This window comes from Oryza brachyantha, chromosome 4 (assembly GCF_000231095.2).
Source record: "Oryza brachyantha chromosome 4, ObraRS2, whole genome shotgun sequence".
Taxonomy (NCBI): domain Eukaryota; kingdom Viridiplantae; phylum Streptophyta; class Magnoliopsida; order Poales; family Poaceae; genus Oryza; species Oryza brachyantha.
In genome coordinates this window covers 16,486,220-16,499,405 of record NC_023166.2, presented here as the reverse complement: position 1 = coordinate 16,499,405, position 13,186 = coordinate 16,486,220, and the positions used below count along the sequence as shown (strand labels likewise).

Here is a 13,186-nt window from a genome sequence, read left to right as displayed (position 1 = left end):
TCGAACAGTCGATTCAATAGAGCCGTGAGCCGGCAAGTACAATTATTGACTCACACGAGTCCGGCCGGCCGGCCGGGTCGGCCCGATGGAGCCAGTGATGAGCTCGCCACCTCGCAACTCAAGTACTCCCGGGGCAAAATCAAAGGGCGATACGTCCAGTCCAGGGCGAAGCGAGCGGCGAGCCTCTCAAGCACACACGGCTGACGACGATCCGTGGAGGGGAAAGCGACGCGGAACAGAACAGGGTAGAGGACGAGAGCCGTTCGGCACTTCGGCGCCGCCCGGGTCGGCACGGCACGGAGGCCTGAGGGGGCCGGGACGGGAGCCCGGGCGAATTAGCACGTACGCACCGCACATGATCCCTATGGATATGGCTGGCGCTAGCCAGTTGTAGTACGTGAGGATGGGTTTTGACTAGAGTAGGACGAGACGGCACCCGTAAAGCCTATCCATATATCACCTCGGCAGGTGAAGGGCAGATGCAGATATGTATAACTACGTCAGGATTTTTAGGTCGTTTGGTAGTAGTACCTGAGAATAAACTGCTATAATGTTTCTTATATAAAAAGTAAAAAAAGCCTAAGCAAAAGGACAGTTAAAGATAAAATAAAATAATTTTAAATAAAAGATAACCTATGAAACAAGTACTACCCCTCCCATATTAAATTTGTTTTTCAGTTGTTAGATACAATCTTCGTCTTATTTAAATTTTTTTTACGATTAATGTTTTTATTGTTATTAGATGGTAAAACATATATGATATTTTACGTGTGACTAATTTTTTAGGTTTTTATACAAATTCTTTAAATATGACGAATAATCAAACGTTGGAGCACATAAATCGAAAAATAAAGTTATTATAAGACGAAGACAGTAATAATATTAATAGTAATAGAAATAGTTAGATTCAAATATCGCATGTGCTTCTATTTTAGAATCAGTTGGAGCAGTTGTGTTAGTTAGTTTTGATATCTTCATCATATTTTATTTCATTAAAGTTTTGGTTTAAAATTGCTAAATCATATGTATAGGAGTAGAGGGTTTACCTAAAAATATTTCTTTACTATGTGTTTACTCCTTTTCTTTGTACGAGCAACCACGAGAGGCTACGCTAGATTGCTTTCTTCCAACTTTCTCTTCTGCTTATGGCTATAAGTTAAATTTTAAATTTTTAAACTTAAATTAGAATTGATTTAAGGTCTGTTATCAAAATTTATTTTTCAGTCTTAAATTTTAGAATATTAAGATACATATTAAAAATTATTTACAAATTATTTTTATTTGCAAAGATGTCGCGAAACAATCACCCCTTATCCTTGTGAGCTGGAGTACTTTGTTCCTTCCAAAATAAATTGGTTATTAATTAAGGGTCATTCCATATGAATTCTAGAGGGTTCATTCCTTTGATCCAAATGAGTATATAGAAATTTTTTCTAGAGGATTCATACCCTGCAGAATTTTTGTAAAATTTCTTTCTTCCAAAGAAACCCTAATTGAGATATTGCAGATTACAGTAGTGTGAAATAGATTATTTCTCGATTTTTATATACATACATTTTAAAGTAGATTTTTAATTTTATAGTAGTTAATTTTATTGTTTATCCACAAAATAACTAAAAGAACAGATAATCTGTCATGCTGATCTAACAAAAGAATGTAGAAGTATTCATCTGATTTTAGATTTATTTATTTTAATATCGAGTATGCTTTGTACGGAACACATGTATCTATTACCTATAATGGAGTCGTTCAGCCTCTTTTCTCTTTTCTCATCCCATGTTACAAAGAAACATATTGTTGTATACGCATAGTTGATTATCAGTTGTATATGCACATTGTATGCTGGGATATATTTCTTGTGTACAATAAATTCCAGGTGGTACGGTGAGCGAATCTTGACACGATGGAACTGACTTGTCGACAAGCGACAGTAACCGGGAGTGCCAAGTGCCAACATACTTCCCACAATACTCCTATGGCGATGGGTGTGATTTGGCGTGTGGAGGGCCGTCGGAAGCTAGCAACTCCGTCTTGGGGTGATTAAATATCATATTTCCAAATTAAAATAATTTTATAATGAAATTTTTATATATATATTTTTAGCTATCCGAAAGACAAAGCTAAAACTATGGTAAAAAATTCAAAATCAAACATTAAATTTAAGATTCAAAATAAGAAGCGAAACGATGAGCGTAGTCTAGCTAAATTTATTTATGCCATGGAATATATTCTAAATAATTATTATATTAGATTTTGCTGTTTCGGATGCGGACTTCAAAAGCAACGGTTTTTATCCCCGGATGGGATCTATAAATTTTATGTTATAAAATAGGTTTGTTATACAACATAGCATAACATTATTTGAAAAGATGAGATAATAAACTTATATATTAAATTATTTTATAAAATATATAGTTTATCGGTTAAAAATAATACAAACATGCAGAAAGAAATTAGGAGATAGGGCAAAGTAACGCACCCGAATCCCACTATTAGCGATTCAACTCTGGCTGGAGCAGTTTTAGGAACTTTTTTTTAAGGAAGAACGAGCACTTTTAAGAATTTTGCCAAGTATATTAGGACAATCCCAATGGTATATTAATGATGGTTTATCTCCTTATTAAATAGCTTATCACATAAGAAAAATGATGACATGTCAACATAATTAATAAAGAAAGATAGAGAAAACTTAGAAGTGATTTCAAAACAAGTTTTCTCCTCACCCAATTTACCAAGAAATCATGAATTCACTGTTTGAAAGAAACCACTAGTTTCTTAGTTTCTAAGAAATATATATCATGCTTACTATTGGTAGTTAATATAGAGTTAGGAGAGAAAGAGAATAATTATTACTCGAAGACACCTCTATTATTAAAAATGGTTTATATAAATAATTTTTTATAGTATAATAATCATGTTAGTTTTTTTCCATTGATACTGTCCTTGCGGTAGCCGATTCAAAGCGTTCACAATATCACGTGATGGCCGTCATAGTAATACTCGCTGAAGCTTGAAGGTCTAGCCATCCACACTTTGCCTGGGGCTTGGTAGGACAACGTCGTGCAGCTTTTTGTCTATGTAAAACGAGTAGTACTGTCAAGCCAAATGACAGTACTTTTATCTCAGGGTGTTTGTCATAAACAACTATTCAGGCTGACACAACTGATGCAGCGCCCCCAACAGAATGTACTTCATGCCTCCATTATTTACCCTAATGGCATCCATTATGCCCATGGAAACTTTGCATCGCGGCTTTAAATGTAGTCACGGAACACGGCAAGGCAGTGACTGGCAGTCAGTCAACGCTTGTGTGGACAGAGTCATGAGAGTATGAGACGAGCCAGTAGTCAAACACAAGATTCGTTCTACATAGGGTACCTGTGGCAATAAAAATCCTCTGCTATAGTACTATGGTTGACCCCTGGTTTACTCGGTCAACATAACACAGAGTATTGCATGGCTGAAGTGAAGTCGCCGTGTATACACTCGTGTTCCTTAGCAGTAATCTCACCGTCCAAAATGAGCACCATTTGTTTTAAAATAATGATATTTCTATATGTTTCTTCTCATCTCTACAGATCACATATATTTTCTATTCGATTCTTTCACATGTATTTTTTTTCTCGGTCAATTACCAACAACACTCCAATCGTTCTTAGCTACTCCCTACGGTCTAAAATAACTATTTTTTCTTTATGTATTAACTAGCACATATGTCACATCTAAATTTAATTTATTTTAAAATTTTCACCGTTGCTCAATCACGTTATATATATATGCATATATACTTACACCCCGAGGAAATCTAAACGCGAGGAAGTGTTCTTCGATGTTCTTGGTCCTTAACACTTGTGTTAATGATTGTTGCACTTTATATATTGAAACGGATAGAATAATCTCGATACTTAGCTTTAGAAATAGTTATATTTTAATAGGGGGTAAGTTCTGTACTGGTAGTCATTCACTCCCAAGTCCCAACTCTCCAATGAAGAGAACAGCGAGAGAGTTAGGCGGGTTAAGACGGGCCTTTATCCTGTGATGAATTCAACGAGACGAGGGCCCATGAAGGAGTTGTTATGTCTCGCTGTTAGTACTCCCAACTCTTTAGAAAGCCTCAATAACTCAATCAGCCCACTCATTTAGCCAGGACGGGCTAGAAATAGGGTGTATGGGCTTCGATGAGCACGTATGGACTAGATACAGGTCAATATTGTTTATACTCTGCCCCACACAAACCTATTTCAAGCGTAAAATCTAATGTAAGTTAGGCCGTGTTCGGCCAAGTAGCTAAGTTAACTTAGCTCTCTCGTTTGCCGTACGAACTCTTTCCAAACTGCTAAACGGTGTATTTTTTGGAAAAATTTTCTATAGGAAAGTTGTTTTAAAAAAATCATATTAATCTATTCATATTTTTAATAATTAATAATTAATTCATTATGTACTAATCTATTACTCCGTTTTCCGTGCCGGGCAAGGTAATTAATCTCCTCCACCACCCAACGCGGCCTTAGTTTATCTTCAAATTTCCCCAAACTATGTGTTTTTTAAGAAAGATATCAAAGCTTCTTTAAAGAATCAATCTATTTTTCAAGTTCATAATAGCTAATACTTAATTAATTACTATGTGCTAATGGCTTTTCATGTTTTGTATATATTCCCTCCGTTTCATAACGTAAGATGTTTGACTTTTTTGCTTGTGATGTTTGATCATTTGTCTTATTAAAAAAATATGAAAATATCATTTATTATGTTTGTGACTTACTTTTTTATCAAAAGAACTTTAAGCACGACTTATCATTTTTTATATTTGTACTAAATTTTTAAATAAGATAAATGGTCAAACGTTAGAAAAAAAAAGTCAAACATCTTACATTATGAAACGGAGGTAGAACTAAATAGTCAAACAACATTGACCATTGCGAACATGCCCATAGTTATGACATGTGTCGACTTTAGCATTTTTCTAATCTATCTCGGAGTTTTTTTTCTTACATACAAGGAAACTTAACATTTATATATCAGCAAGAACTTTCAAACAAATACTCTTGCCTTCTAATCAATATATAAACCCGACGGTTGTATGGTCAGTCACACCCCGTCTCTCTAGGATTTCTAGAGCTAAAGAAGCAAGCCAAACACTTCTATGCCACCTCTACGCAGGGGCGGATTTAGCATGGCGGGGGCTCAACCCCCGCTACCTCCCTTAAAGCCATTAGAACCCCATGAAGATCCATCTAAAATTTATGTTAAAGATCAATAGAAATGATGGTTAAAATTATATCTAACTAGTACAGACCTCCTAATATCGTTTGCGAGAGCATGACTGCCTCTACGTCCTACCGGAGCTAACTCTCACTATCACTGCGGTTAGATCCAGGTGTTAGGATTTAGGAGCTGAAGCCCTGCTAAACAAGTCTTTACAATAGCCTTGTAGCTAATGTTGTTAAGTCCAACGCATACACTCGATCTTCTACACATGATTTTCTTAAAATAGTACTTCATTCATTTTTCTATTATAAGTCAGTTTTGTTTTGTTTTAAGTCAAATATTTTTTAAGTTTGATCAACTTTATCGAAAAATGTAGTAACAATTCTAACGTAAAATAAAGGTAGTACAGATATATTTAATGATGTATTTAATAAAACTAATGTGGTGCTTGTAGATATTTGTAGTGGCAGAGACCACGATATCTTGTAGCCCAGGCAACTAGTTGCTTGCGGTAGGGATATATATTTTTCTTACCTGTGGGGTGACATAAATACAGTAAATACACCAGTGACAGAGCTGGACAATCGCCCGACCTGCCCGTGAAGTGCCTCCATCACTAGATATTTACACATTTTTCTATAAAATTGATCAAATTTAAGCATAACTTAGGATAGGTTTAAAATGACTTACCATATGAAACTGAGAAGTAAAATCTCTGTGCCACAATTGCAGTTAACCATCCAAAGGTACTTATTGAAATCATGCAATATTGCATAGCTCCTAAAACTTTTCTCGACAAGTTCCTTTTCTTGTTTTCGCTTTTTGTGAATCCTATGTTCCGCTTTCCAAATAAGCATTAAGATTTGTTGGAGTCCTACCATGACCAAACTGTTGCATACACACCAATTTTCTAAAAAAAAAATTGTACTACAAGATTTGATAATAAAGTGAAATAGGCTTAGCTCAGCTGATTAGGTTAATTATGGTGGAGCACATGCACACGGGTTTAAATCATATATTTGATTTGGTATTGTTTTAGTGCTAGACAACAATGTGCAAATGATAATTTCATCAATATCAAGATATAGTCGCTTCAGTCTTCGGAGTTACTAGTATGGGTAGGACGTGCTTCTATGTTCATATATGAGCGAGTATGCGGCATGTTATAGCGTCATGTGTTTAAAGAAAAATCAATAACGAAAGAAAAAGAACCGGGTAAAGTTTTGCACGAATGCCCTATCATGTAATCCTGTTGCACACATCTCACGGCCCAACCTCCCGCGAAAGCAAGCACCGAATGGAGGTTGGAGGAATACGCAAAGCACAAAAACCACTCGAAATCGGAACCAAGCCCACCTCAATGGCCTTGATCCGATCGCACTAGCAGTCTAGCACTCTCGGCGCCGCCGCCGCCGACGCCGCTTCCTCGCCTCGCCATGGGCCTCCTCAGCTCCTTGCGCCCGCATCGCCGGGGCGCCATCTCCGGCGTCGGCGGCGGACAGTGGCAGTGGTCGTTCCTCGACGCCGTCTGGGCGGTGTTCCTGCTCGCCGTGGTCGTCTTCCTCGCGCTCGTCTTCACGCCGCGCCGCGGGGGGCCGCTCCCCGCCGCTCTCGCCGGCTCCGCGGTGCCGCCGTGCGCCGCCTCAGAGGTGGACCTCCTTCCCTGCGAGGATCCCCGCCGCAGCTCCCGCCTCAGCCGTGAGATGAACTACTACCGCGAGCGCCACTGCCCCGCGCGCGGCGAGGCGCCTGTGTGCCTCGTCCTCCCGCCGCGGGGCTACCGCGTCCCAGTGCCCTGGCCCGAGAGCCTCCACAAGGTGCGTGCTGTCGGCATTGCTGCTTCCACTCGAGGTTAAGCCCTAGTAGGAAATTAGCACCTGAAATTGACTGCCTAGTGTGTTCGAAGATTGATACCGGTGACTCGGTTTTTATGTATTTAGGAGGTGAAACGTGAGGGGAGTCATTTTATCTGATATGTGTGCTGTTAGCTGTGCTTATTTGTTGCTGCTGTTACCTGTGCTTATTTGTTGCTTCGGTTGGTTATGGAATTGTAGCTTGGTGCTAGTGCATACAGGCTTGTGCATCTCATTCTGCCAGTGGCTAGATGCACATAGTTTTCTGATTCTATGCTTGTTCCAAACGGGTTTGCATATGCTCTCTTGAGTAGTTTTGACTGGTGGTATGTTGTTTATTTGGAAGTACGAGCTTATGAAGCAAGACATTGGGCAGAAAATGTTGGCATTTGGACTATCACTTGTTCACGACCAATTGCCGCAAAATTTCACATCTATCTCCTGGAAAATTTAGCTTGATTTTACCTAGTTATGCGTAACTGGACTGTGGAATGTACAAATTAAAAGCGTGCTGTTGCTTTTTTTTCTTGTATGTCTTAACAGGATGCAGACTAGTCGCACTGTATTTTTCTGGAGAGTTATGTATTTTAGTTATTGTTCTCTATGCAGATATGGCACGATAACATGCCTTATGGTAAGATTGCTGAAAGAAAAGGTCATCAGGGGTGGATGAAGCAGGAAGGCTCATACTTTATTTTTCCTGGAGGTGGTACTATGTTTCCTGATGGAGCTGAACAATATATTGAAAAGCTTACCCAATATGTTCCACTAAAAAGTGGTCTCCTGAGGACGGGTCTTGATATGGGATGTGGGGTAATAAGCTAAATCTTCACATGAATTATTTTATGTTGTACTTTCAAAGAAATGATAGTCCGATCCTTTCCTTTCTGAAGGTTGCTAGTTTTGGTGGGTTTTTACTTAAAGAGAATATCATGACGCTTTCCTTTGCCCCAAGAGATTCACATAAGTCTCAAATACAATTTGCTCTGGAGAGAGGAATTCCTGCATTTCTTTTGATGTTGGGCACGCGGCGTCTTCCATTTCCTGCACAGTCTTTTGATTTTGTTCATTGCTCCCGGTGTTTGATACCTTTTACTGCCTACAGTAAGTAAGCCATTTCTTCTTATTTGACATGATTCGTGCAAATGCCACCTCTTACATTTATACACTTGCAGATGGGAGCTACTTGATTGAAGTTGACCGTCTACTTAGGCCAGGAGGATACCTGATTATATCGGGACCCCCAGTCCAGTGGAAGAAGCAAGAGAAGGAATGGACTGAACTTCAAGCAATGGCGCTGGCTTTGTGTTACAAGCTGATAACTGTAGATGGTAATACTGCGATTTGGAAGAAACCTACTGAGGCTTCATGTCTTCCTAACCAAAATGAATTTAACATTGATTTGTGTAGCACTGACGATGATCCAGATCAAGCATGGTAATACTTGTCTGTAACAATTATATTTGTTGTGCCTGCAGATATCTGTATTGTTTTCTTGTTGAAAATATGAGCATGCGAGAAAGCCTTTTGTATATTTTTCATATGTTTGCTTATATGGTTTACCATGCAGGTACTTCAAGTTGAAGAAATGTGTCAGTAAGGTCTCTTTGGCGGAGGAAATAGCTGTTGGTTCCATTCGCAAGTGGCCAGATAGGTTGTCTAAACCTTCTGCTAGGGCCTCTCTTATGGAAAATGGAGCAAATTTGTTTGAACTAGATACTCAGAAGTGGGCCAAAAGGGTGTCATATTATAAGAAATCACTGGGTGTGAAGCTTGGGACTGCTGAAATTCGTAATGTCATGGACATGAATGCGTACCTTGGAGGATTAGCAGCTGCTGTTGTCCCTGACCCTGTATGGGTTATGAATGTTGTTCCTGCTCAGAAACCATTGACACTGGGAGTAATATATGACAGGGGCCTTATTGGAGTTTATCATGAATGGTAAGAACTCAATATTTACAGAGAATTGCAATGTCTTCAGTTAATGTAATGTGTTTGACTGTAATCCCAATTTTTTTCAGCAAGGTAGTTTAAGACTTAAACTACCATGCTCATCCCTTTTTGAAGCGCATGTTCATGTTACTCTGCAGTTATTTTGGAACTTCTTTGAAATTCATTTTTTTGTATGAGTTAAACAGCAAGTATTTAGCCAGGCCTGTTCAGACCTGTTCTATCACTCACAATGAATTTTGGCTTGAGTTTTGAATAGTGTTAATCATTGGATTCTTATATATCTTAATAGATCTTAGAAAATCTGTGACTTTTATGGTACTTTCTGCAAAATTTATTGTTTCACTATCCATAAAGTTTTAAGACTTAAGTTTTACAAGATACAAGAATTTGAATGTCAAATCCATATAAAGAGGAGTTGTTCATGGTATAGATTAATACTTGAATGTTTGCGTACTGATTAATATAATAATGATATGCCTTTGGTTCCAGGTGTGAGCCTTTCTCAACCTATCCTCGTACCTATGATCTCATTCATGCTGATGGAATCAGCTCTTTGATAAGAGACCCAATTTCTGGCAAAAACAGGTACACCAACCATAAACTTAGCTATCACTGTCTTATCTCTTGCATTCTTAACTTGTTCTGTTGTACATCTTTTAGAGTGGTCGAATTCATTGCTAAAAAAATTTCAGAATAGTTTCAGTAATAGCCAAGAAGCGTCATATTAAAATTACCATCACCAATTTAAGATGTTCAGCACAAGTATATATCTCCATCAACCCTTATTGCCTGTTCTTATCACATTGTAAATAAACTAGTACTTGAAATCTGCAGGGGTTTGTAAAAATAAACATCATCTAGAGCATAATTTGTCACTCCTCAGTCCCACACAATTACATTATGCAACATGTTTACTAATGTTATCCTTATTGATGGACATGTGTGGCATATAATGTACTCCCTCCGTTTCTGAATACTTGTCACTGTTTGACTGGTACTGTTGTAACTTTGACTACTAATTATTTTTAAATGATTAGATTATGATAAATAAAAGTTGAATATTTATGTTTATTATGCGATACGCTTTGAGAACATGGCATCTATTTAGGTATGTAGAAAAGTTTTGTAAAAAGGATGAATGTTGAAGTTTTAATAAATACTTGGCGACAAATATTTAGAAATGGAGGGAGTACTGTAAAAGAGCCTTACCTGATTCAATTTCTTTCGTAGATGTGACCTGTTTGATGTGATGTTGGAGATGGATCGCATACTGCGCCCAGAAGGAACTGCTATTATACGGGACTCCCCAGATGTGATCGACAAGGCAGCACAGGTTGCTCAGTCCATTCGGTGGATTGCTCAGGTGCATGACGCTGAGCCTGAATCAGGTCGCATGGAGAAAATACTTGTGGCTACTAAAACACATTGGAAGCTACCATTAACATCGCTATAGTTTAATGTCTGCTTATGTTTATAACACTTCTTTTTTTAATTGACGATCCCCTGATTTTGACCTTTTGGGGATGGGGTGAAAGTTAGTACCTATCAGGTTAATGAGGAAATAGATTAATCAAGGTGGTCATTCGTTTCGTCAATCTATTCTTTTTTCTTCAGTGATGAGTTAGGTGCATAGCGTTGTGGTGCAAGTCTTGATATTTTGTGGCTTCCCTCAATTTGACAAGATACTTCTGGTTGATATTTATAGGCTTGTGTTGTGAAAAATGTTGTGTTTGTTGTGCATCCATGTTCCTTCCCATAACACGAACTATTATTGCAGGTCGCACAAGTTATTTTGTTAAATCCTTGTACAAATTAAATGTCAAGTATATATGTTTCATCTTTCATGCATATTGATCATAGGAATTTGTTCAGCTAGTGAAATAATTCAACCTTCGAGTGATGTTTTTGAGTAACTTGCAAATGAGACAGGCCACATTTTCTTTAGACAGGAACTGACCGATTGACCAGTAAAAAAGGCAGGGGAACTTTACATAGTTCAACATATACAAGCAGAATTAGTACTACTGTCAACACCGCACAGACGAATACAGGTAAGAATGGATGGCACTGGTTCTATACAGCGTAAAATTTATAAGGCAGCCTCAATTATCAGTACATTATATCATCTACTATTTATCTCGATGGTGTCCTCTTGAGCTGGGCTGGGCGGCATTCTCCCCTGCAGTGAGAGGTCGCTGGATTTCCTGTTCATTTGTCGCATTTCCAGCTGGAGGTTGGCACGCAGGTAAGATAATGGCACCAGCTGCAGTGAGCGTTGCCGTCGACTCCCTTGAATACACTGATCAACCCAGCTGCAAACCTGTTTATGCATACATGGCCTCAGATTAGGCACTCCTGACCCCATTTCGATCATACAATATTGTGCTCCTCAAGAATTCCATGTTTTTTGACAGAAAGAAACAAGCTTACTTACCCAGCTATCAACAAGGCCACGGAGAGAACCAGGAGCACGATCTGGAACGCGTTGTACCTGGACTTGGTACCAGAGGGGTGCGCCGACCATCCGAACTGGGGCTGGATCAACAGCACGAAGCCGAGGAGGAACCCGGTGGCGAACCCTCCAATGTGCGCGAAGTTGTCTACGCGGGGGAGTATACCCAGCGCCAGGTTGATGGCGGCGATGATGATCAGGTTCGCCATGGCTGCACACTGCAGATGGTTCACTCTGCGTCAGGTGACTGGTCTGGAGCAAAATGCCTGATGAATCAAGCAGAGGAGGAGGAGAAAGCCTACTCTGTTGCTGTAGATGGTCCAGTTGGTGATGAGCTCCGAGAGCATCGCGCCGAGGAGGCCGAAGAGGGCTCCGGAGGCGCCGACGGTGATGCCATTCCTGCTGATGAAGAGCACGGAGAGGACGCTCCCGCCGAAGCCGGAGACGAGGTACACCAGCCCGACCTTCCCTGCAGGACGGCAGAGACGAACGCCGGTCAGAAAAAAAGAAAACGCCGGGACATTTTACATACACCATTGCTGCTCTTGACGGAGTCGTCTTCACTGAAAGGCTCGGAATGGGGGCTCACAGAATCCAAACTGCTGCTCGAGGCGGATGCCGATGATGAGGAGGCTGATCATGTTGGCGAAGAGGTGGATGAGGCCGGCGTGCAGCCAGGTGCTCGTCTCCAGCCGCCACGCCTGGTTGCCGTGCACCACCCTGTTCCAGTCCAGCGCCCCGTACTTCCGCAGCCTGCCACGATTCACCGAGATCACAAACCGGAGAGAGACGAAGCCAGAGAATGGAGAGAGAGAGATGCTCGTGCGGGATGACTTACGTGGCGGCCGTGGGGCCGAGGACGGGGTTCTCCCTGAACGGCTGGAAGGAGAGTCGCCGGAGGAAGCTGCGGCCGACGCAGTCTCGGCCGTTGGCTGGGCAGTTGTTGTAGTACATCACCACCACGAACATGGCCACGTTGGCGATCACCACCAGCGGCACCACCCACGTCCGGTGGTGCCGATCCTGCGCCGCCGCCCCTTGGTCGTAGTAGTAGAACGGCGGCGGCGCCGGCGCCACCGCGTTCGGCCCGTTACCGCTCGAGTTGTACCTCCCCGGCGGTGGCTTGATCCCCGTCGTCGCCTCTCTCCCAGGCCCTCCCGCCTCGACGTCGGCGTTCGACATGGCCCGACGACCAGCTGCTGGCTTCGCGCTGCCTGCTCGAGTGATCGGTGCAACTGCTCGTCGGTGCAACTGCTCGAGTTGGAGATGAGGAAGGGCACGGACACGGAGATGGCGAGACGACCAAAGACTCGTTGTTTGAGGTTTAAATCTGCGGGCTTTTGCGCGTTTGATCATTTCTTTTTTTTAAAAAAAAAAATCACATTTTAGCACTTGCATTATTTCTGGCTGTTGAGAAACTCTAGGCGGGCCCGAGTTGGCGGGAAGTTTTCTATGGAAGCTTTGTAGGTTCAGAGGAGTTGATCTGATGGTGCGATTAGAGAAGTTGACCTGTCGGTTTACACTGATGGTAAGGCATAGCTGTACTGGACAACTGGATTGCCATAGTTTTGAGCTTAAACAAAAGGTTAAGTACTTTTTACCTATGGATCAACTGGAATTCCCTATAAGAAAGTGCTAATTGGCGTCTTGCACTAGGGTGTTTCAGTACTAAAATGCTTTCTTTAGAGTTTTGCAGGCAATAGGATGGCCGATTTTTTT

The 13,186-nt window shown here is 40.9% G+C and overlaps 2 protein-coding genes across 2 annotated transcripts; one reads left to right on the top strand and one right to left on the bottom strand.

Annotated features, from left to right (window-relative positions):
- The first annotated feature begins 6,469 nt into the window (after positions 1-6,469).
- Positions 6,470-10,857, top strand: LOC102704050 (probable pectin methyltransferase QUA3). Its single transcript, XM_006652597.3, has 7 exons — positions 6,470-7,025; positions 7,671-7,874; positions 7,955-8,165; positions 8,237-8,498; positions 8,632-9,003; positions 9,505-9,600; positions 10,246-10,857. The coding sequence occupies exons 1-7, from the start codon at positions 6,645-6,647 to the stop codon at positions 10,466-10,468; spliced, it is 1,749 nt and encodes a 582-aa protein (XP_006652660.3). The 5' UTR covers positions 6,470-6,644; the 3' UTR covers positions 10,469-10,857.
- Positions 10,858-10,955: 98 nt separating this feature from the next.
- On the bottom strand, positions 10,956-12,826 carry LOC102703770 (RHOMBOID-like protein 2). The gene is made up of 5 exons (XM_006652596.3): positions 12,306-12,826; positions 12,057-12,220; positions 11,770-11,936; positions 11,450-11,685; positions 10,956-11,335 (listed from the first exon to the last, which is right to left on the bottom strand). Exons 1-5 carry the CDS (start codon positions 12,821-12,823, stop codon positions 11,224-11,226), a joined length of 1,197 nt encoding a protein of 398 aa, XP_006652659.2. The 5' UTR covers positions 12,824-12,826; the 3' UTR covers positions 10,956-11,223.
- Between the last annotated feature and the right edge of the window lie 360 nt (positions 12,827-13,186).

Excerpts from the sequence above, each read along its gene's own strand:
- LOC102703770 (XM_006652596.3), bottom strand. The coding sequence starts at position 12,823 with ATGATCAAACGCGCAAAAGCCCGCAGATTTAAACCTCAAACAACGAGT. Across the intron at positions 12,221-12,305 it reads CTCGGCCCCACGGCCGCCAC|GCTGCGGAAGTACGGGGCGC; the intron begins GTAAGTCATCCC and ends GAATCGTGGCAG. Across the intron at positions 11,686-11,769 it reads GGACCATCTACAGCAACAGA|TGTGCAGCCATGGCGAACCT; the intron begins GTAGGCTTTCTC and ends AACCATCTGCAG.
- LOC102704050 (XM_006652597.3), top strand. The coding sequence starts at position 6,645 with ATGGGCCTCCTCAGCTCCTTGCGCCCGCATCGCCGGGGCGCCATCTCC. Across the intron at positions 8,499-8,631 it reads GATGATCCAGATCAAGCATG|GTACTTCAAGTTGAAGAAAT; the intron begins GTAATACTTGTC and ends TTTACCATGCAG. Across the intron at positions 9,601-10,245 it reads CCAATTTCTGGCAAAAACAG|ATGTGACCTGTTTGATGTGA; the intron begins GTACACCAACCA and ends TTTCTTTCGTAG.